This window comes from Doryrhamphus excisus, linkage group LG8 (assembly GCF_037039965.1).
Source record: "Doryrhamphus excisus strain RoL-2023G ecotype Guam linkage group LG8, RoL_Dexc_Guam_v1.1, whole genome shotgun sequence".
Classification (NCBI taxonomy): Eukaryota; Metazoa; Chordata; class Actinopteri; order Syngnathiformes; family Syngnathidae; genus Doryrhamphus; species Doryrhamphus excisus.
The window spans coordinates 18,257,485-18,281,740 of record NC_136364.1 but is presented as its reverse complement, the minus strand read 5'-3'; the positions used below and the strand labels follow the sequence as shown (position 1 = coordinate 18,281,740).

General features: G+C 40.5%; 1 protein-coding gene across 1 annotated transcript; it reads left to right on the top strand.

Annotated features, from left to right (window-relative positions):
- Positions 1-1,134: 1,134 nt before the first annotated feature.
- tlcd2 (TLC domain containing 2) lies at positions 1,135-23,766 on the top strand. The gene is made up of 4 exons (XM_058080364.2): positions 1,135-1,711; positions 1,792-1,874; positions 6,538-6,620; positions 21,798-23,766. The coding sequence occupies exons 1-4, from the start codon at positions 1,533-1,535 to the stop codon at positions 22,176-22,178; spliced, it is 726 nt and encodes a 241-aa protein (XP_057936347.2). The 5' UTR covers positions 1,135-1,532; the 3' UTR covers positions 22,179-23,766.
- Positions 23,767-24,256: the final 490 nt, after the last annotated feature.

Sequence of the window (24,256 nt, the reverse complement as noted above, 5' to 3'; positions counted from 1 at the left end):
CTGTGTTACCATATTATCGCTCTTCGGCTGCCGGTCACAACCTAGCCAGTGTTGCTATGTGAATTCACGCTGTTTTGATAATACCTTTGTATTAAAACTATAAATGAAATGCTTAATAACAGTTCTTAAATAGGTTTGAAATAGGAACGTAAGCGCCGCATATAAGCATTGGTACGTACACAAACGACATTTCCCACAATTCAATAATACATTGAACCCAATGAGGGTGTGTGAGAGGCTTGGTGCCTTCAGGAACTGTTTGTAATTTGCCGATGTATTGAGTAACAACATGGAGAGTGTATAAAAAAATCATAATAGCAGTCAGCAAGAACCTCACTGGTTCACAAACTCAACCCATATGCCACAACATATAGAAAATGTATTGTTTATTTTTACTTTATTTATTTATTTACACTTATTCATTTCATCCATAGTTAAATTAGTAAATGGTAACAAGTTGAAGTGATGTATTTAATGTAACATCCATCCATCTTCTATGTCGATTATCCTCACAAGGGTTGAAGGTATGCTGGAGCCTATCCCAGCCGACTTAGGCAGGACACATATTGACAATCATTCACATGATGATATTTTTCAGTGTAAAATGTGCATTATTTCTAGCTTTGATGTTGATTACACTTAATAAATTACAGTTTTCTATAGGTGGTTGGTTCTATAGTGTTTACATCTACATTATATATTATCAGCTTTACTTTACACTTGTGTGTTTTATGATGAGAGGTTTATGAGTGGATGTTTACTTGCATTGTTTTTTTCCATCTATTTGTACTTATATTTTTATTTAAGTCTTTCCTTCAGAGTATTGCACAATTGTAGTACAGTATTGTTTTTAATGACTTGTTTTTAGTTGTCTATTTGCTTTGTTGTACAGCACTTTCAACATCAATTGTTGCTCTATAACTAGTTAATTGATTGACTTTTTTAGATCATTACTTTTGTTTAAAGAAAGATTTCAGCAAAGTCACTACATTTTTATTTCAGCACAAAATGTCTGTACTCTGTCCACATCTCGAAATTACAAATCTTCTGTGAGCATTAAATAAGAAGTTTCAAATTTCTGATTACACTGGAACGCTGCACAAGATGAAACGTGCTCGTGGCCGCGCCCCCTTGTAGTAGGGCGGGGAGAAGTGGTTTGTTTGCTTTCTCAGGGTGTCAGAAAGTTGCACAAGCAACATACAGGATTTTACAACACAGCCGTTTCGACGTCACGTTTTTTCTTCCCGTGTCCTTTCACCTTTCACCGGAGAACGAGGACCTTTGTTCACGGCACCAGGCCACACACACACCACCTCCGAACCACGCTGGTCCCTCACCTAATGCATCACGCTTGCCTTCTTTTTCGGACAACATAAGGCTAAATGAGCGCCTTTTGGGCTCTCCGGTCAGCGGTGTGATTTTACCGGTATGTAAATTTGTGGAGCGCTTTTTTTTAAACGCGAAGTTCGCCACGGTGGTCAGGGCATCGCATTGGCCGTGAATCATTCCCGCACTTAACACGCTGTTGGGCCATGGAGCTGAGCTCCGTCCTTCTCACCACCGGGGGAGCCTATGGATTCTTCCGCCTGGTCAACACCGGAGTGGGCAGGCTGCCAGTGCCAGCAAGTGCCTACAAGAATGCAACCAAATGGAGAAACATATCTACGTCCTTCGTGCACAGTCTTGTCACGGCTATATGGGCAGTGCTTTGGTAAAATGACTCTTTATGTTGACTGATTAGAATACAAAGTGTTGGGATGTCACATATGAGTCTGAATTTGTGTTTTCCAGCTTTATCCTTCACCCACACATGGCGGAAGATTTGATAGAAACACATTCAGTGTTTTCTCATTCATTGGTGTCGTTTTCAATCGGTGAGTAAATGAACTTTTGGTGTGTTCCTGTGAAATGATGGAGTACTCAATATTCTTCTTACTGTTATTTCCTGCTTTCGACAAAAAAAACAAACACCCTGGTAAAACCAAGTCCTGGTTAGGAGGGCTGGGTTGGTTTCCAAAGCAATGGTCACCGGTCAATCACAGGTTCACATATATGGTAATGGTAATTATTTCATAGTTATTTCATTTGAACATGCATCAGATTACAATTGAATGCATCACATAATCAGTTCACAGTTCCACATGTCCAAAAGGGGTAGGAAGAAGCAAAGCTTATTAAATCCTACCCCTCCATCTGGTACTTTTACAATCAGTAACTGTTACATTTGTTCACTTCCTGTTTAGAATGACATTCGTCACTTTAAGCTGCCATTACTTGCCTTTATGTTGACAGAAACGTACACCTTTCCTTCTTGTATGTTGACCTGTGTCAAAATGGTAAATAATCGATAAAATCATGTTTTCAAATCGATAAAAACCATCACTGTTGAAAGGGTTTTTACCTTGTAGCAAGGCAGAGAGTCCAGACCTGGATACTCCTCAATATCTCCGGTTTTCACATTGAAGCAAGCACCATGAAAGGGACATCTCACTTTGTTACCAACCAGTGCTCCTGTATTATCAAAGAATATGCATTGTAAAAGATGCAGGATTTATATCAGGGGTGTCAAACATGCGGCCCGCGGGCCAAATGTGGCCCGCAGGACACTGGACACTAGTCCAAAAGGAGTAGGAAGAAGCAAAGCTTATTAAATCCTACCCCTCTATCTGGTACTTTTACAATCAGCAACTGTTACATTTGTTCACTTCCTGTTCAATATATACAAACGACCATTCACACCTATGGACAATTTAGAAGATCCACTTTGCTTAACTTGTGTGTTTTTTTTGGGAGGAAGGATGAGTTCACAGGAAAAAAACACACAACTACAGGTACAGCATGCAAACGTCACACAGAGATTCCCATGGCATTAAATCGATTGCAACCGCACTGTTCAGGTTGTCGTGTTTCGATCGATTTATCTCAAAAGAAACACACCAGAAAGGTGATTCCAACCCTTAGCCAACATCAAGAGGTTTGGAGTTTGCATGTTTATTTCTATTAAAACAATAATCTGTCAAACATGACTGCACATGCCGCCATTCAGTCCTAAAATAGCAACAGGCACAATTTTCCCAATTAATCCTTCAACTGTTTAAGAGCCGGCCTTCACTGCAGTTTTATTGGCCGTGTGCCACACTGCTCGGGCTCCCCCAAGAATTCCCTACATGTTTAACATTCCTTTAAGTAGCCCGGCCCTAGAAACTGGCAGAGCGAAGCGCAGCGCTGCTTTGTGAGCCTGAATGGAAGGCGTTATATCAGTTCCGTGGCACCACGTGTCAACCCCACGCACTCTTGTGACGCCACCCAGGCCAACAAGACTGCGGTTTGTAGTATTTGTTTCCACTTCTGGCGGACTCTTCCTTCAATAAGCGGCGTGTGATTCTGAGGTTTCAGTCACAAGAGGGGTTTGTTCCAGATATCCTTACCAGGACACCGCAACTACCCTTGTTGTAAATCTCCATAGCAAATCTAGTTAGGATTATTGTGTAGCATAAGTGATTGGATTCAGCAAGCATACTTGCAATATTCGCTTTAAGGGGCTTAGGCCATCATGTCAGTCTTTTCCTTTAAAACAACATTTTATACAGTTAATTCCACAAGACCTTGAGGGAAGAAAAGGCAGCATTTAAACCATTTTTCAGCCAACTGTTCCATTCATACTTTGGGTGGATGTCAATGGAAAATGGCTGATTCCTGCATTGATGATGCTCAAAATGCTCCTCAGTCTATTCACAAAGTATTCATTTTGAAGCCAAAATTAACTTTAAGCATACAGTACATGCAATTATGCAATTGATAATAATAATAATAGTAATGATGTTTTTGTTCACAATATTGCCATGAAAGGGCAGCATGTAGTGAAGTCACTACTCATTAAAGGTCATCCTAAAGCAAGGGTCTCAAACACGCGGCCCGCAGGACAGTAGTTTGAGTTTGAAAGTTTAATGTTAGTGCGGCCCGCGCAAGTTTGATATGGATGCTGTATGGTATCATGTACCCAGAAAAAATTATTACGTTTGAATAATGTTCATGTTAAAGGTTAAATAACTGTTAATAGTTATCCTCCCTATCCGTGTGGAAGTGGTAAGTTTTTGGCTATTTAAGTTTAAAGGAAATAACTTGAAGGCTACCGTTTAGGTCGCTAGCTCTCTAGTTTGCGAGTTAGCATGTGTCTCAAGACCCTGCAGTTGCGCAATATGTTGTAAATAAAAAGAGTATAAATGTGACTATAGTCGTGTTTTGTCATGTCTACAGGGCTCTAATAATGCTTTGTTCATTTTAATCTGAAAAAAATAATTTGTCTACCCACCAACTATATGTGGTTTCTTAAGTTTTTATTATTTGCTGTTTTATTATTATTATTATATTTATTTATTTATTACTGATTGATTGATTTTCTTTATTCTTGATTTGATTTATTTTTCATCTTATTTTGTGTAGAAAAATAAAAAGTAAGATATTTGAGAACAGTGGAATGTTTTATCAGAGCTTTTCTTGTAGAAAATTGGAACCAAAGCGAAGTTTTTAAAATTTTTCTGTTTTTAATAAATGCGTTTTTTTTGTTTTTTTTTTGGAAAACCTGATGCGGTCCAGTCTCACCCAGACCCGAGCTCCAGTGGCCCCCAAGTAAATTGAGTTTGAGACCCCTGTCCTAAAGTATAATAAAACATTCCCCAGACGGCCCCTGGGTGCCACTTTGGACACGAGTTCATCTCGCCAGACTGTCTTGGTTTCTCCGGGAAGGCGAGTCTTTGCCAGGTGACAAAGGAGTGTGTCTAAGGTTATGTCGCTGCAAGTTTTGGGCTGCATTGTGGAGGGGTTTATGCAGCTTTCAGACTGGCATTGCACATTGCATTGCACATTATGTCCATTCAGAGGTGCACGCAGCGGATAGAAACTGTCAGGGATGCGGTTTGGGGTCGTGGGCTGAATTCCAAAATGCAGACACCTTAGTGTGAGTTATGAGCATTTGCCGCTCATAGAGTTCATGAATAGGGGAACTCCTCGGAGGACAGGGCAGTGAAACAAGGTAGCAGGGCCAGGCAGGGAAGAAGATAAGAGGAGAAACAAAAAAGTGTTACCACTCTCCTCTCGGAGCGCCAAAGGGATGCCATCAAGGATGATGCGACGATGATCCCACATCAAAGCCATCAGAGGTATTATACTACCGGGTACTCCCTAAAGCAATGAAAGGTGGGCAAGGGGAGGACGGAACATAGGGATTTTGGAGGGGTCTGAGAGAAACTTTCACTTTTAATGCGCACCTCGACTTGCTAAAAATAGCGACCATGCCGTTAAATTGTTAACACGGCTCACTTCTACTTATGAGGTGTGTTATGAAGCGAAACTGGTCATAGCTGGAGCTTGTCAAGTTGGCGTTCAGCCAAGTGTAAACAATCGTAAATACAACCGCTTGGTGATTAAAGGAGCAGACAAGTCCAAAAATCAACGTGGGTTAAGTAACTCTGACCTAATGTTTGTGACTATTGTCACTCATCTATGTAGGTCATTGTACATATATATACTAGATAGGACAGCTCTAGTCCAGACGTAAAACTGACTTTTATTAAGCATGCATCGATTCAATGACCTGAGAATACTCAAATTTTGACAGCTGTTCAACATCGATGGACAAAAACAGTCGGTGAAGAACATCCCTGGGTGGTTAAATAATCTAAATTCACATAACAAGCCAGCAATTTAAACCATCAAGTTACCGTAAGCAGGTTCACCAAGCTCACAATCTAATTTTACATCACTGTTGTTTTAACAAGTCTAGAAGTCGCGGCTATACACGTATATGCATGTACGTAGTTGTACAGTGGAACCGTCTTTAGCGTCATTCATTCATACAAGGAGGTCCGACTCTAACCAAAACAGCCGCTAACCGAATCGATTTCTAACCAAATCAGAAATAATGTTTTGTTCCAGAAAGCCAAAAAGGTCAACACAAAACACAATTTTATATGCAGAAAGTCATTACAAAATTTAATTAGAATTACATTTTCTATATTAACTGAAAAACACACTCGCTCAGGCATAGGCTATCCGGGGATGTCTGATAAAATTGGCAGAGTAATATGTAGAATACTGTACTAATACTATACCATTATACTGTATTTCCCAGTTGGTATATGGTGAGAATAATGGTGAGAATACTGCAAACATGCCACCACATCAGTCCTGTGATCCCGGTGTCGCGTTTCCCAACATAATAGGGTTACTTCCAACCTTAGCAAAGCCCCACGCTCTCCCACAAACCGCCGCCTTCATCCTTACCACTCCATTATTTTTTTCCAGTGTTCTGAAAAGCTGTCGCTATGGATACGGCTGGGTGGGGGCGGAGGCTTGGGTGGGAGTTGGTGGATATGAATAGCCCCTCTCCAAGACGCCTCTTAGTTGCCATCATGGTTGTCATGGAAGCAAAGTCCCCCCTGACTCATGGCAGCGCTTGTGACAATGAATCTGTTGCATTTTGTTGAGCGTATGAAGTGCATATGATATTAATGGTATAAATGTTTTCTATTCTGACAGGTTATTTCATCTATGACCTCTTTGACATGGTGAAGTACCAGAAGATAGGTCAGTCCTGGGAGCTTGGCTTGCATCATGTTGTAGTAAGTCCTTAAACCAAATAAGCTTGTGTGTATTTTAGTTTGGTTTGTTTGACCGTGACCCGACATGAAATGTCAACTTGACATTTTGAAGAGGTCACCTTGACTGTACTCAACAACACGATCAATAAAATATTGCGTATATGGACAGAAAATTTGAGACCTAAAGCGGTCATCTCTATGAATAATTAGAGCTGAGCTTATAGGTTATCACATGGTTTGTCTGGTATCAGGCCCAGTATCATGCTTTGGGGGCATGATAATGGGCCTGATACCAGACAAACCATGTGATTACCTTATTATCACATACCATTTAATCAAATCATATATGTAAACAGTGTAAACACAATAATTTCAACAATTTATCAACAGTCTTATCTTATCAATATGTCTTACAATTAAAGTTCGATTAATCAAGTTTTTTTTTGGCTACTGGAGAAGCATTAGTAATGTTTATATTAACTGATATTTCCTGTCACATGACTGAAGTTCAGAAAGTAGCACATAGTTGCAGATTGTAGACTCTACTGGTGACACACGCTAGTGCGCTGTTCTCTGATTGGTTGTTTCACGGGCCTGATACCACAGCAGCATGCTCTGAGTGGACAGCTATGGGGGCTGATACTGGACATGGTTAAACTCTATTTTTTATCACTTTTTGGCATTTTCTCGTATCATTCATGGGCGGTTTCTAGGGTATAAGGCCGATTAATGCAGTAGTATGTGATAACATCCAGTACTGCTATCGGAATTAACGTATATCGGAAATGGCGATACCACCTGCTTTTCATCTGATAATATCTTAAACAAACATTGTGATTAAATAGCAACTTTTTACTTCAATTTTACCCAGCGTTTCTTTGCGATAAATACACAGATACTGTAGAGCAGGGGTCTCAAACATGCGGCCGGTCAAATGTGGCCCGCAGGACACTAGTTTGAGGCCCCCGCCTTGATATGAAAGTTTAATGTCCGTGCGGCCCACACAAGTTTGATATGGATGCTGTATGGTATCATGTACCCAGAAAAAATTATTACGTTTGATTAATGTTCATGTTAAAGGTTAAATAACTGTTAATAGTTATCCTCCCTATTTGTGTGGAAGTGGTAAGTTTTTGGCTATTTAAGTTCAAAGGAAATAACTTGAAGGCTACCGTTTAGGTCGCTAGCTCTCTAGTTTGCGAGTTAGCATGTGTCTCAAGACCCTGCAGTTGCGCAATATGTTGTAAATAAAAAGAGTATAAATGTGACTATAGTCGTGTTTTGTCATGTCTACAGGGCTCTAATAATGCTTTGTTCATTTTAATCTGAAAAAAATCATTTGTCTACCCACCAACTATATGTGGTTTCTTAAGTTTTTATTATTTGCCGTATTATTATTATTATTATATTTATTTATTTATTACAGATTGATTGATTTTCTTTGTTCTTGATTTGTTTATTTATTTTTCATCTTATTTTGTGCAGAAAAATAAAAAGTAAGATATTTGAGAACAGTGAAATGTTTTATCAGAGAAACCAAAGCAAAGTTTCTTAATTTTTCTGTTTTTAATAAAAAAATTTTTTTGTTTGTTTTTTTTGGAAAACCTGATGCAGCCCAGTCTCGCCCAGACCCTAGCTCCAGTGGCCCCCGAGTAAATTGAGTTTGAGACCCCTGCTGTAGAGATTCATGACAATATACTGTTCTTGACAATACTGTTGTTATACTGTCAAACGTGCAATATATTGGGATAATATTTTGTAGTTGCGTAGTGATTCCCGCCGCATCAGTCATGCAGTTTTAGCAAGACTTTTAGCACAACCACCGGATTGAGAATGGCAGACGTGAAAGACACAGTACCTGTCTTTCTTGTCCAGGACAAGTGAGGGAGGTTCAAAGACACAATCATTGCGAAATGTGACAACCCAGGGCACTTTATATGCCTCGCTCCTTGTTACTCGTTACTTCAGTTGTGGCTTCTTTACAGGAACAGGTTGGATGAGGTTGAAGCACTTCTACGTGCATGTTTTGGAAACACAATGTTCATGAAAACTTAGTTTTCCTGAAAGACGTCTGCGTCTTCCATCGTAGTGTCGGGTTCAGGGACGAGTGTCTACCCCCCTTTAGCCCCTCTTTCTTCCTGCAGTGCCATGAATGGAGGCTTTGGTTCGGCCAGCAGGCTGCAGATTGTCATCAGAGCGAGGGAGGGATGAGACTGTGCTTTCATTCAAATGTATTTCTCTGCTTTTTGCCCCCCCCCCCCCCTACTCCCAGTTTGTCCACAAAAAGACATTCATCTTCGACGGTTTCTCGTCCTAACTTGACCCTTTTCCTCCTTGAAAAAGCCACATTGAGTGTTGGTAATAACACAGCTTCACGTCATAGCGTATATCCTGGGGCCATCTGTGTTTGCCATATCTGGTGCACGTATAAACTAATGTGTTTACTTTGCTATACTTTGGCAGTTGCCTCTGTTCTCTTGAGTATTTTTGCCAACAGAGTGTTTAATTCCTCTTCTTGCAAATATTCAAGTGAAAAAATTCCATGGAATATTTACTCCTTTGCTTTTTTTTTTTACTAAATTGTATCTTATTTCTTTGTGGGTCATGCCACCACATCATCATCGTGCTTCCTTTGGAAAATCAGATGTGTGATATTTCCTCACATAGTTTATGACGATTGTGTTGTGACAAACTGCGGTCACAAATACCACTTAGGTGCGGAACATTAAGTTCATCCATATTTGGCATTCATCTTCATACTATTAACATTTCAAAAAGTTCAATTAATTATTTCTGTGTAGCATTGTAGAGTGTGCATACAGAGAGCATTGCTAATAGCCCTTTTCACCACAATCAGGTGGTTTAACTAAATGTTTTTAAACACGAGTAGTCCCTGTCTGTGTAGCATTATAGAGTGTGCATACAGAGAGCATTGCTAATAAGCTTTTTCACCACAATCAGTGGGTCTAACTAACTGTTTTTAAACACAAGTAGTCCCTGGAAAAAAACATGTAATGACCACATTTCCACTACCGATATGTGCCAAGATTGTCTGCTCTTATTAAATACGGCACCCTCACATCCGGCTTCTGAGCTCCACGGCTCTAGTGGTGCCTCAGGGAAAGTGTGTCAAAAAACAATGAGTGCTCCTCCTCGGGCAGGTGAGGGCAAAATTAGGAAGTGGGGTTCGGCAGTAGTCCGGAGCGCTTCCACCATGGGTGGAATAAATTAAAACAGACTGTTTTGGAAATTCAAGGAAATACAGCTGGAATAGGTGCAGATTCTGGAAGATCTGGAAAGATTTCTGTGCGGGTTATCGTCATAGGAGTCCACAACGCTGAAAAATGAGTATAATAGATCACATTTAACTTATTGTTTTTTTTGTAATATGTTGCGTTGACATCAGCTCCATTGTCTTTTGCATAATCATTTTCAATTCTTGTATATCAGTAATGTTTGATAGCAAATGCTAATTGGATGTAATACATGAACTGTGTCTCCTAATGAACGTCATGAAGCTATTTTGACTAGCTATATTTGAGATATTACCAGTCCTCAGGTTATATACACAACTATTGAGGAATTATGTATAATTATCTTTATTGCCATATTGAATATAATTATGATATCATCTTCTTTTATTACCTGTGAACTTTGTAAATGTGAATACTAATCATTAATATTTAAAATCAATTTCAAAGTTAATGGTTAGATTTTATATACATATGTTATATGTTTTATAAAAAGAGGTAGGTCATTTTAACTTGTATGCTGAAAAAGTTTGTGCACCTCTGATATGTATAACATGTATAACATAAATACGTACTATTTGTTTTTATAAGTATAGCAAATATTTAGGAGGCAGGTCTTTGGGACTTTGTGCCACAAAACATCACCACCTTCCTGTTTTGCCATGAGTGTTTCCCTGAATTCAAAAGTGGTTTTCACCTCAGTAACCCAAAACTGAGCCAAAAAACCTTCCAAGTGCCAACATTTTGTGTTTCAAGTGAGAAACTGACCCAGTTGCACATTGGATTCAGTTCTAGTCATAACTCAGCTTTCATATTCTTCCAATATGAACCCAAACAACATCTTGTAAGCTGCTAGCATCTCCATGCCAAGTACCATAGGATGGCTCTCACTGTCTTGTAGAGTCCACACCCGGGTGGTATGTTGTCATGGTTTCCACACCATTAGGATGTTTTAACGTGTTCAAGGATCACCTACATCTGTTGTAGTTGCTCCGTTTTTCTTCACCGTCTTTGCAAAACATGTTTGTCCTCAGAAATGTGTGTCACTCCCCTTTTTAATTAGGCAAAATTGAATTTTCTCATCGGGATGGGCCAAAGCGCACTCCCCCCATGTAAGCCATATATTCCAATTCTTTTTGAAAGAAAGAAATAAAGTAATTTTTCAATTTCCGTACATTGACACAGCTTTGTTTTTCCGACTTCTGGTTGACATTCCTCCTCATGTAGTCAATATGCAAAAATAGCTCATGGTAGAACCTCTAAAGTCGAACACTGTTGGGGGGGAAACTGGTCGACGGCTGAATTGATGCTAATTAGAATCAGTTTATTGAATGGAAATGTAATGGTACCTCTGGTTTTCGTGATCAACTCGTTATTAAGTGCGACCAAAACTGAAACGTACGAAAACCAAAGCGGTTGTGAATGACTTAACCCTTTCGGTGCTGACTGAGATGAAGATATATGCAAAGATCTCACACAACTGCCTTTTTTTGTGTGGCGGCAGCAATGAAAGGTAGTTACAAACGGTATCGTCGGCGTCCTGATTATTATGCGCTCTGGAATTCGGTGCACGTCATGGATCACCACTATTTAAACAATGAGAACTGATTACCGTGTGCTCTTGTTGTACCCGCAGTATGTACTTCTTGTGCCGCCTCATCTAATACCCAGCTGAATAATATGATGCCTGTACTTCCAAAACAAAAAGAAGCCATATTTGTAACCCCTGGAGTGTCGTTTCATGTAAACAAACAGTATTGTTCAACTTCAGGTGGTACTGTTTCCTGCTCAATTATAACTGGTTCATCCTGAATATGCCAAACAAGTAACCGCTTTTGTCGACATGTTTACTACTAGAAGTCCTCCATAGAACAAAACATTTCATGGAATGAAAGCGATGGAATGTGGACATTTTGGGGGGAAAAACACTGATTGATGTGTGTTTATTTCTCAGCTGTCTCATCCCTTTAGTGCGGAACCCCTAGAGCCCCCCCCCTCCCTCTCATTTTTTTATGTGTGTTGACCCAGACAGAGACGAGACATCTGGTCTCCACTTGAACCTCAGGCTCTTTCGGGAGACAAACACACCAGACGCCAGAACCCCCAGCTTCCTGAGCGGGGTTCCACAAATGCGTGAACCCCCTCCAAACATTTCAGTGTCGTAATCTGTATCCCCCCCCCCACTCTACTTTGTTCTCTCTGATTCATTACGCTCCCAGTAGAGCCTTACCAAGTATTACAGTCCCATTCCACATGGAGATGATGCAAGATATTTGACATTAGGATTATAGAATGACACTGCAGAGAGCGTGTAGCGTGCAGAGAAAAATACAACTTACATTAATGATTGTCTTGTCTATTATTATAGTACATTTTGTAGTACAGTAATCCCTCCTTTAACACTGTTAATTAGTACCAGAACCGACCTTATTTAGTACATTTTTTAATTTATAAATGGAATATTTTCATAGTTGGAGCATAGCAAACATATTTTCAACCTTTTTAACATTATTAAAGCCCTCGAGCCATGAATTAACACCCCTATAGTCACATTTACGCGTGTATTACCCTATATAGTAGACATAATAAAAATAAGTAAACAATTTAACAATCAATAACATGATTTACCATCAATGCGTTCCCTATGGGAGCGGAGTGACTGTGTTTTTAAAGTCACAGTGTTCCATTTATTGGGAATTTTCATGCACTTTTTCAGTTCTAATCAAGTCTAAGAACTTTTGGAAGTATCTAAGATTTCAACATAGATTGCCAGACTAGTTTGTGCAACGTGGCCAAGAGTGGATACACAATGTATGCCAAACTTGCTGGAGGCGGGCAAAGCCAGGAGGTGAATTTTGTTTACAGTTGACCGAAGAGAGTTGCTTGCGGAGGCGAGGATCCACCTGCATCGGAAGCTATGCTGTTTGGCAAGGTGGGGCACATCAACCACACCCTGCCACTTGGAATCAAGCTTTCTCTGAAATGAATACTTTTTGAAGCTAAGCCAGTTTATTTGGGAATGGCAGAGGACCTACGTATGTTTCTTACGTCGATGCAGCTCAGCTAGCTCGTGTGGTTTTATTTCAGTTGAACATGCATCAGATTACAATTGAGTGCATCCCATAATCAGTTCACAGTTCCACATGTCCAAAAGGAGTAGGAAGAAGCAAAGCTTATTAAATCCTACCCCTCCATCTGGTACTTTTACAATCAGTAACTGTTATATTTGTTCACTTCCTGCTTTCCATAATACAGTTTAAGGGTTTTTTTGTTTTCATAATGAACCTCGTACCGAAGTACGAGGTGATATGACCATACAATGACATAATGGGTACCATAGTAAGTGTCAATATAGTGATATATATAGCACATCATGACTGGTTCAAGACTCTTCATCCTTGTATTTAGCAAACCTCAACTTCTTTGTTTTTGTATTGTATGTATGTATTTTTCTTTGTATTGTTTCTTGAATTGGCTCATCGTTGTGCATTGTTTGAGTTCCTTACTCAATCCATTCCATAGTTTGATTCCACATACTGAAATGCTATGGCTTTTTAACGTAGTCCTAGCATATAAGTGTTTCAAATGTAGTTCTTCCCTGAGATCATATTTCCCCTCTCTTGTAGAGAAGTATTGGATGACATTTTTAGCTAATTGGTTGTTTTTAGCCTTATGCATTATTTTAGCTGTTTGGAAATTAACTATAAGAGTCAGCGTTCTTTCTAATACATATGTATATGTATTATGGCTATAAGAAGATGCATGGATGGATCTTGTATTACGATCCCCAAGGTCTACCTGTGATTGAGTCATTTTCAGAACTGATGACGTCCCAAATGGTATAATTGGCCTAATTACGTCTGTGCAGACAATGGATAAACAACAATTAAATCTAATAACTGCTTTTCAACAGACTAAGCCCACACACAGATATTATATTTAAAAAGGTATACCCGGTGTCATAAGGGATTTTCAGAAATCTACTCACATTCTAATTGTCTCTCAATTTAGAGTATTTCTATGTGTTAGATTCTACAGTGATCAAGAAGAGAAGAGAATTAGAATGATAACAGTTTTGTTCTTTTATAGTGGATGATCTTGTTAAGGCTCATGTGAATCCCCCCCCCCCCCCTCGTCCAAATGTCCATGACTTTAATGTGATCTGGAGTCATCCGATACAAGTTAACTCAAGTCGCATGATAACAGTCATGGCCACCATCCCCGTCCCTCCCCATCCCCCTGTCCGCTAGCCGGACCTGTGTGTGTCTTTTCGAACTATGACCTTGAACTGTGTGGACATGGGTTTAATCATTACTGTTTGCTTTTTTTTCCCAAAGGAGAGGCTACATGGTTACCATTTCTTTGTCGAGATGACACACCCTCTTCTTCTCAGGGCCATTTCCTCTCCCCTGATGACCTTTCTTCCCAAAGTCTACTCACGATGCTTTTACGTAGAGCGTGCTTTTAATAGTATAAGACTTCAGGCGAGAAATCTATTAGCTACATTCATAATCCTTACATCGTCAATACGTGCTTATGATTATGTGTGTACCGTACCCGGAGTCATCCATAGAGTCTTCTAGCTTTTGCGCAGCACATCCTTGGTGAAGTTGCTTATGTTCCTGCATGGACCTGTAGACAGGCTGCTGACTTCAATCTTCACTTCCTGATATGCTGACATGTTCAGGCAGCAAAGATGCGGGTCTGTTTACTTTTGAGGGGGAAAAACATGGCGGAAATCTCTTTCTGAATACGCATGCACGCCCAGCCAATAGTGGGTGATGTCATTTTGTTATAGAAATCAGTAAATGTCAGTTAGAAATGCTATCTAAACAGTCTTCATCATCATGGTGTTCACATTTTGACATCATGAGACCAAGACGGGCTGCACGGTGCTAAAGTGGTTAGCGCGCAGACCACACAGCTAGGAGACCTGAGTTCGATTCCACCCTCGGCCATCTCTGTGTGGAGTTTGCATGTTCTCCCCGTGCATGCGTGTTTTTTTCCAACATTCCAAAAACATGCTAGGTTAATTGGCAACTCCAAATTGTCCATAGGTATGAATGTGAGTGTGAATGGTTGTTTGTCTATATGTGCCCTGTGATTGGCTGGCGACCAGTCCAGGGTGTAACCCGCCTCTTGCCCGAAGACAGCTGGGATAGGCTCCAGCACCCCCTGCGACCCTTGTGAGGATAAGCGGTAGAAAATTATTTAAAAATTTTAAATTTATATAAAATTAGCTCGATGGCTTGCACTGCTTAGCTGTCATTTAGTAAAGATTGGTTGACCCAGGAGCTGCATGTCGGACAAGTGGTTAGCACGCAGGCCTCACAGCTAGGAGACCCGAGTTCAATTCCTCTCTCAGCCATCTCTGTGTGGAGTTTGCATGTTCTCCCCGTGCATGCGTGGGTTTTCTCCGGGTACTCCGGTTTCCTCCCACATTCCAAAAACATGCTAGGTTAATTGGTGACTCCAAATTGTCCATAGGTATGAATGTGAGTGTGAATGGTTGTTTGTCTATATGTGTCCTGTGATTGGCTGGTGACCAGTTCAGGGTGCGGCGCCTGAAGACAGCTGGGATAGGCTCCAGCACCCCCGCAAGCGGTAAAAAGTGAATGAATGAGACCTAGACGACACTAACAATTGATCAGCACTACCTCACCATTGCGGGCCTTCAAACAGGATGTTCTCAGAGGGAAGAGGAAGCTTCTTGTCACAGCAGGTTGCAACAGAGAGACTCCATGGAACAGTTTGAAATCTATTTGTCGATTCCTGGCTCACACACCTGTGGTCAAGTCCTTGTTGGAGAACAGCGAGTGGGTTTAAAGGTCTGGAAAGAAGGTCACATTAACCTAGTGGTTAGTGTGTTACGGTGCATTTTAAGGAATAGTGTACAGTCATCCCTTGCTACATTGCAGGTGTAACATCATGGAGGTCAGGTCCAGAACCAGTTCACCATGATAACAAGGGATGACTGTAAATGGTTTGCTATTTTAGCGTGTACATTTAACATGGGATGTTTTATACTGTGAGCACAAACCCAAAAACCAAGCTTTAGTATTAGACCAGGACATCCCCAGACTGAAGTCACACCCAGAATATCATTTCCATGCCAATTTGTTATAAATAGTGTCACCAAAACTGTCCCTGATAACTAAACTATTGCGACTACTACGACTCATCAGAAACAATGAGTTGTGGAAAACCTCAGGTTTGAGTGACAACTTTGTTATCGTACATTATCTCCGTGCCCTTTGAACCCATGACTACAGCATAACCTTGGATTGTTTGCCGTGTACTTTAAGGTGTAGTCAGTTGATCCCAAACATTTCCCACTCCTTCACAGTCCTTGACCCTTGTAGTGTTTCTTTGCGGCTATTGTGGTTGTTAGCTTAGCAATGTTTTGGGTTTGTTTGTTGCGAGGCAGAATTGAAGCCTGAAAAGCATACTAAGGAAGAGTGTAGCGTCACAAACCTTTTGTGAACTTGGGTTTTAGGTTAGGTTTTCATCCTCCCTTACAGATTCACTTCCCATGATCACATTTGAGCCTCATGTTTCCCTGCTGGATGTTGGGAACAAGAATGGCCGTCTCCAGTGCTTCTAGGATACAGTCGATCGTCACTTTTCTTTGGGGTTATATTCCAGGACCAGAACCTGATTTATAGATATCCCTCCTTTTAGCTTAATGTTGATGTTATTTTGGATCAACATTTGCCACAAAAGTGACTGTTAAAATTAGGTTCAGCTCTCTTCAATTGGCATTGTTCACTCACAATCCAGGTGTAAGCCCTAAATATGCCTCCTAAATATGTATAAAATGTCGAAGTACTCATTAATGAATGCTAACATGATTGGTGTTGCCTTTAGCGTTAGCAGGCTACAGATGGCGTTTCTCTAAACCGCATCTACATGATCCACACCGATCCACACAACTTGGTTGCATCTGAGTCATGACCCTCTGACCTTAACTGAGGCAAGTGAGGCCTACACTTCCATGGATGTTGTTGTGGGGTCTTTTGTGACCTCTCAAATGGGTTGTTGCTGCATGCTTGGACTTATTTTGGTTGTCCAACCACTCTCTCGGGAAGGTTCACCACTAACCTTTTCCACTTGAACTCAGGTGGGATAAACCATGTTATGTTTCAACAAGGAGGCTATAGCTAACAGGGCCATGCAGATTTGTTTCTGTCTTATTAATAAGTTTCATTTCAAACTATTTTAGATATGAGGAAAGCTTTGTCACACCTCTGTAGCAGCCTGAGGAATGCAACTCGTTGGCCTGTTTTCCATGTTGACATTGTCACCTATGATTAATGTGTCATCATGCTTGATGAAAGTGCTTGTTTGAAAGGTTTGTTTGTAAAAGCTTTCTCGGTTTCTTTAGCACCTTTGGATGACACTAGCTTTCTGACCTCCTGTAACCCTTCAGGCGACAAATACCGGTTCCCTCTCTCTTTTTTTCCCACTGTCCTTCGTTCTCAGGCAGAGGAAGTAACGATAGTCCCTTCCGCACATCTTGTCTTATTACAGTGGTCTTCCTCGTGGTGTCATCTTAGGAAAAAAAATAGGACAAAAAAACTTAAACTATATTACGAAAGCAGGAAGTGAACAAATGTAACAGTTACTGGTTGTAAAAGTACCAGATGGAGGGGTAGGATTTAATAAGCTTTGCTTCTTCCTACTCCTTTTGGACATGTGGAACTGTGAACTGATTATATGATGCATTGAATTGTAATCTGATGCATGTTCAAATGAAATAAAACCATTACCAAATTCCATACCATTTAAACTAGGGGTCTCAAACACGCGGCCCGCGGGCCAAATGTGGCCCACAGGACACTAGTTTGAGGCCCCCGCCTTGATATGAAAGTTTAATGTTAGTGCGGCCCGCGCAAGTTTGATATGGATGCTGTATGGTATCATGTACCCAGAAAAAATGATTACATTTGATTAATGTTCATGTTAAAGGTTAAATAACTGTTAGTTATCCTCCCTATCCGTGTGGAAGTGGTACGTTTTTGGCTATTTAAGTTTAAAGGAAATAACTTGAACCGTTTAGGTCGCAAGCGCTGTAGTTTGCGAGTTAGCATGTGTCTCAAGACCCTGCAGTTGCGCAATATGTTGTAAATAAAAAAAGTATAAATGTGACTATAGTCGTGTTTTGTCATGTCTACAGGGCTCTAATAATACTTTGTTAATTTTAATCTGAATCGTTTTATTATTTATTTATTACTGATTGATTGATTTTCTTTATTCTTGATTTGTTTATTTATTTTTCATCTTATTTTGTGCAGAAAAAAAATTAAGATATTTGAGAACAGTGGAATGTTTTATCAGAGCTTTTATTGTAGAAAATTGGAACCAAAGCACTGAAAAAGTTTGTATATTTTTCTGTTTTTAATAAATGCGTTTTTTTTTTTTAAACCTGATGGGGCCCAGCCTTGTCCAGACCCTAGCTCCAGTGGCCCCCAGGTAAATTGAGTTTGAGACCCCTGATTTAAACCATATGTGTTTTTTGGTGGACGTGACATTACGCAGCTGCTCTTTCCATGGAGCTTGCTCTCTTAGGTGTGATATAACACCTGCCACATGAGGATACAGCTGATGCTAAATTATTCCAAATGTCGGACAGTTCCAGGAGCAGTTGGGGAATTCCAGGGATTTCCCACTTCTGTTATGGGAAGAAGGAAAGTGAGCCTTTTTTGCTGTATGGATGACTCCCAGGCCTCCGTTTTGGTTTACATTTAGCAGATGAAGCGAGATAAAGTAGTGACAGTCATGTAAACTTTTCTCCTTAGTTGGTGAATCTTTGGCCTCGAGGTGATTTTGTTTGTGACATTTGACTCCTTTCCTACTGGTCCACCGTGTTATGGCGCTGATAGCTGCCTTCTATGCGTGTTTTATGACCAAGATTAGTGATTGGCTGCTGACAACATGCACAAACACCATAATGTGCTCATCTCCCGTCATAAAACTAGGACATATTGCAGGTAGTTACAAATAATAACATACAGTGGGTGGTGTTTTCACACATTTTTAGAATTTAAGCATGACCTATTTTGTTTTCTGCCACAATACATTTTTCCATCAAATAAAACATTTTGAAACAATGTCACTATAAATGATCTGTTACAGTGTCAAACTGTTGCCATTTTAAAATCTTTGTTAATGAATTGTAATGAGTGAGTGAAAATACAATGTTTTTAAAATGTAACTACAGTCAAACCTTGTTTTTTGTACCGCCCGATTTTTGCATGATTAGGCTTTTATCGAAGATTTTGCCTACATGGTCTCTGGTATCTTACAATATTGTATGTAACAAAGAAGTCCCTTTGCCTTGTTCTGTATAGTTTGTAAACAAAGCACCCTATGCATTGCTGATGCACTGTTCTTGCGTTTGTTTATAGTACTAAAAACCCCCCATGGGGCCAAAGAAAGGGATTTATTGTATTGACCGGACTGTAAGTCGCTCTGGAGGATAAGTTGCACCAGCGCAAGGAAGGCGAAAAAAACATAAATACGTCACACTGGACTATAAATTGTATTTTATTTGATAAAATCAGAGACTCTGGAAAATGGAATGTAGAACATCAGGCTATAAATAGGCTTCTGTTAACATAACGTGAATAACGTTCATTCATTCATTTTCTACCGCTTTTTTTTCCTCACGAGGGTCGCGGGGGTGCTGGAGCCTATCCCAGCTGTCTTCGGGCGAGAGGCGGGGTACACCCTGGACTGGTTGCCAGCCAATCACAGGGCACATATAGACAAACAACCATTCACACTCACATTCACACCTATGGACAATTTAGAGTCGCTAATTAACCTAGCATGTTTTTGGAATGTGGGAGGAAACCGGAGTACCCGGAGAAAACCCACGCATGCACGGGGAGAACATGCATACTCCACACAGAGATGGCCGAGGGTGGAATTGAACCCTGGTCTCCTAGCTGTGAGGTCTGTGCGCTAACCACTAGACCCGCCGTGCCGCCATATGTTAACATATTAACAGTTATTCAGATAACTATAGCCCAAACAACATAACATAACTAGTTTGCTTGCAGCTTGTAATCTGCAGAATATGATTTTTCTCAGTTATCTTTGTCGGTGCGTGGGGGAAAAAAAAGTCACTCCCGGGTACAAGTCACAGGACCAGCCCAACCATGAAAAAAAGTTTGACATATATTCCAGAAAATACGGTACATTATGAGGAAAGTTAAAGGAAAGTCAGTTAATTACTACTATTATGTCACTCATGCTTTGGAGCCACACCAAGCACGACTCCTGCAGACGACACCTCATCAGTGCTTCCACTGCCAGTGTTTTTAAACATCAACTAGTGAGGATAAGCTGCATATAACGATGGATGGATGGATATTGGGTAATGTGAGTGTACATAAAAGTGGTTGTAGGGGTGTCTAAAGGTCACTAATGTTAAAAAAACAGATTTACTGTAAAAGGTGGTAAACGTGTACGTGTCAATATGTGTCCTGTGATTGGTCACCATTCCGGGGCTGGGATGATCAATGATAAATGATAAAAACAATGACGGGATATTGAAAGATAACAAACGGATGACTCTACTGGAGCAAATCAGTGTTATTTTGAATTGACCAAAAGTGACATTGCAACAAACACAAGTATTATGAATCGCTTTTCCTCACATGGGCCAGAGTGTCACATGGTTGATGGTTGTATCCCAGAGGACATCATGTGACCTGACATGAAGCAGCTGAGCAGTAAGTGATGGTTAAGATAATGCAGTTACAGTACTGCGTGTCTCGTGATGTCAACTTTAACTGGCTTTTTTTTTTTTTTACGACTTAAAAGTCAAGACTGGACCCAGACTGAAACATGGCGTCACATTCATGTTCATGAAGCTGTGAAATGTTTGGCGAGCATTTTGTGAAGTTGTTCAGCATGATTATGTAATAACAACTACCACATTTATGCACATTAGCTCAAAGTCATCAAATCTTACCTTTATGCATTTGGGAGCAAATATAAGGTGAAAGAAAAAGGGGGAAAATAGTACATCCCTCTGGGCATCGGAGAACGTTGATGGTGCATTCAATGACCGTTAAAAGTAGGACAAATCGCAGCTCAAATGAAACATTCAAAAACTGTGGGATACCTTTGTACTTTGTACCATGAGTTCTTTCTTGAATTCAATAGTGTTTCTCACATTTTTTAGCAAGTGGTGGCACTTGCAACTTTCTTTGGCCCCATGGTGGGTTATTTTACATTCACTCATTCCTTCATTTACTACCGCTTATCCTCACAAAGGTCGTGGGGGGGGGGGGGTGCTGGAGCCTATACCAGCTATCATCGGGGGAAAGGCGGGGTAGTACACCCTGGACTGGTGGCTAGCCAATCACAGGGCACATATAGACAAACAACCATTCACACTCATATTCATATCTATGGACTATTTTGAGTCCATATTTTTGGAATGTGGGAGGAAACCGGAGTACCCGGAGAAAACCCACGCATGCAATGTGGAGAACATGCAAACTCCACACAGAGATGACTGAAGGTGGAATCGAACTATTTTACAGTTGCACTCAATTTCTGGTCCATACGTTGGTATGAATGTGAGTGTGAATGGTTGTTTGTTTATATGTGCCCTGTGATTGGCTGGCGACCAGTCCAGGGTGTACCCCGCCTCTCGTCCGTGACCCTCGTGAGGAAAAGCAGTAGAAAATGAATGAATGAACCAAATCATCCTAAAAGGTTGTACAAAATCCGAGGCACCACTGTATTTGGAACATGGATACATTGAAGTACTTCATGTTTACAGTTTTTGACAGGTATGCTGATATCATGCAGCGTCCTGAAAATGTTGGTACAATTTGGAATCATGGCATTACCTTTCCAGGTTGCACTGTAATAAGACACAAAGTGTGTGTATTTCATTGTAACACGGTTCCTCTCTGTCCCCCTGCAGGTGATCACCTGTTTCGGCCTGTCGGTCGTGACTCACCGCTACATTGGCTTCGCCGTGGTGGCCCTGTTGGTGGAGATCAACTCTGTGTTCCTTCACCTCAGACAGATTCTGCGCATGGCCAACCTGCCCGCGTGCACCGCCTACCGTGTCAACAGCATGATCAACCTGGGCACCTACGTGGTGTTCCGCATCAACACCCTGGCCTGGATGACCCGCTGGCTGGTGCTCAATAGGGATAAGGTGCCCCTCCTGTCCTACACACTGGGCAGCGTGGGCTTGGCCATCATGACGGCCATGAATATCGTCCTGTTCTACCGCCTGCTCAGGACCGACTTCTTGAAGGGTAGTACCCGAGAGGCAAAGAAGGAGAAAGAAACATAAGGAGAAGATCACTCATTTTTGCCCCCCCTTGTGGGTTGGATATGGCACATTTTGTTTTTTTGCCCACCTAATGCAACATCTGCTCTACTAATACGATATATCTTTCTATCTTTAAGGGCGTGTGAAGCCCACACACACCTCCTCTCATTCACTTCATGTTTCCGTTTCTGTATATCCTGTGATATTGCGCAAATGGTTGAATTCATTCATCAAATCTAAATAATAATAATACAAAGGTGATTTTTGTGTCTTTAAAAAAACACAGTTAACTTAAAACCACCTGCTACCTCAGAAAGCTTCAACACTTCACTGCCTCTTTTGAAACACACTTGCAATAAAATCCAACCAATCACCACGCAATGATAAGAAAAGGGTGATTTGTATGATTTTATTTGGGTTACATACAGAAAAATAGTATAGGAGAGTATAGTGTAGTCAAATAAGCTGTACTTTTTTTTTTTCAAATACATGTCTCTACTGTGTTTGAGAACACTAGAAACCTGTGAAATAGATTTTGCCTTTACATCTATTGGCCTTTTGAGGGCAGCACACTCCTCAGCTATCACATCAGTGACTTCAAAACAGCCAAGATCAGCATGAGTGTTTGTGTGTGTGTGTGTGTGTGTGTGTGTGTGTGTGTGTGTGTGTGTGTGTGTGTGTGTGTGTGTGTGTGTAGATTTGTAGCATCCTTGTCATGAGCTTCCTCAGATGTATGAAGACCGCAAACTCACACGCAGATATTTGTATTGATTGTTTTTCTGTATTTCTTGTCTTGGTGGTACAGTTGTGCATATATGTAATTTATTTGTACTAACGGAAGTGTTAAATTGATAATGTACTGATTGTTATAATGACTTCCCCACATTTGAAGCTAATCTTTTTTTGTTGTTGTTTCCTTGATAATATTTTTAGTTATTATTTTCGGCCTTAAATGAAACTTTCGTTGGACATATTCACATAATATACACAAATGAATGCAGTCAGTGGTGTGGGGATGAATATACTGTTATACTAGCAAAATGTAGGCAGCTTTTAGGTACCTTTGCATCAGTGAAGGATGTAAACATCGGGAATTCTGGGCTCCAATGGAAAAAAAATCACTCAATTGCAAAGCAGGGGCCCTTGGAATTGCCCTAACTTTTCCCCGCTATACAGCACCCATGGATGAAAGTATCATTTTGCAACTAAATGTGCCTGTACAAATGTCATGGCACATTTCTTATTGCCAGCAACTGTGATGAGGAATCACGGCCTCATCTTATTAATGTGATGACTTCCTGTTGCCACAATGCCTTACATGTTCCACATCATGCAGTTCACCATTTCATTGGAAGTGATTTACAAACTCATAAGTGTTTTTGGTCACAAGTCGTGTATATTGATGTATATTTAATAAAGAAAAGAGTCACAATAGTGAATAGTGAGGGTGTTGTGAAGCGCAATACCTGAAGGCAACGCCTGCTTTCCATCAGCGGCAAAATTCTAAGAATTTTCTTTTTTCTTGTTTTGTCAGATTATTTTGTATTTCATGCTCCAATTTCTATGTTTAGAAAATAACACTTGTTTCATGTGACAATAAAGTTATAATACAGCACTTCTACATCTTGTATTTTTGTCCTTACCTACACTGACCAGTACAGATGGCACCAGGAGAAGGAGTCCTATCAGGTCTTTTTGGCCCATGGGACTCTGGAGGCAGCTGACTGGTACCGGCAGGCCAAGCTGTCACCTGGGAGGATTTGGGAGAAGCCACGGCCATGGTCCATTACAACAGTAGAATTAAGCACAGTCCATATTATTACTATAAAAAGAACTGGAAAAAATGTCCTAAAACTCACCAAAAATGGCAACTGTAAACTACATTGACTATTTATGCATCCTATAGCATGGGCATGTTTTTCATGATGACCTCTTGTACCATATTTCCTGGTAATCAGACCCTGATCCAAGGTATTTGTCACTCTCCAGTTGGGGGCGCTACTGAGTTTGGACGCCATAGTATATATTATAAGATTTTAATTTGAAATACAAAACATATTTCCTCCCACACACAAACGCATGTATTGTCATATCATACG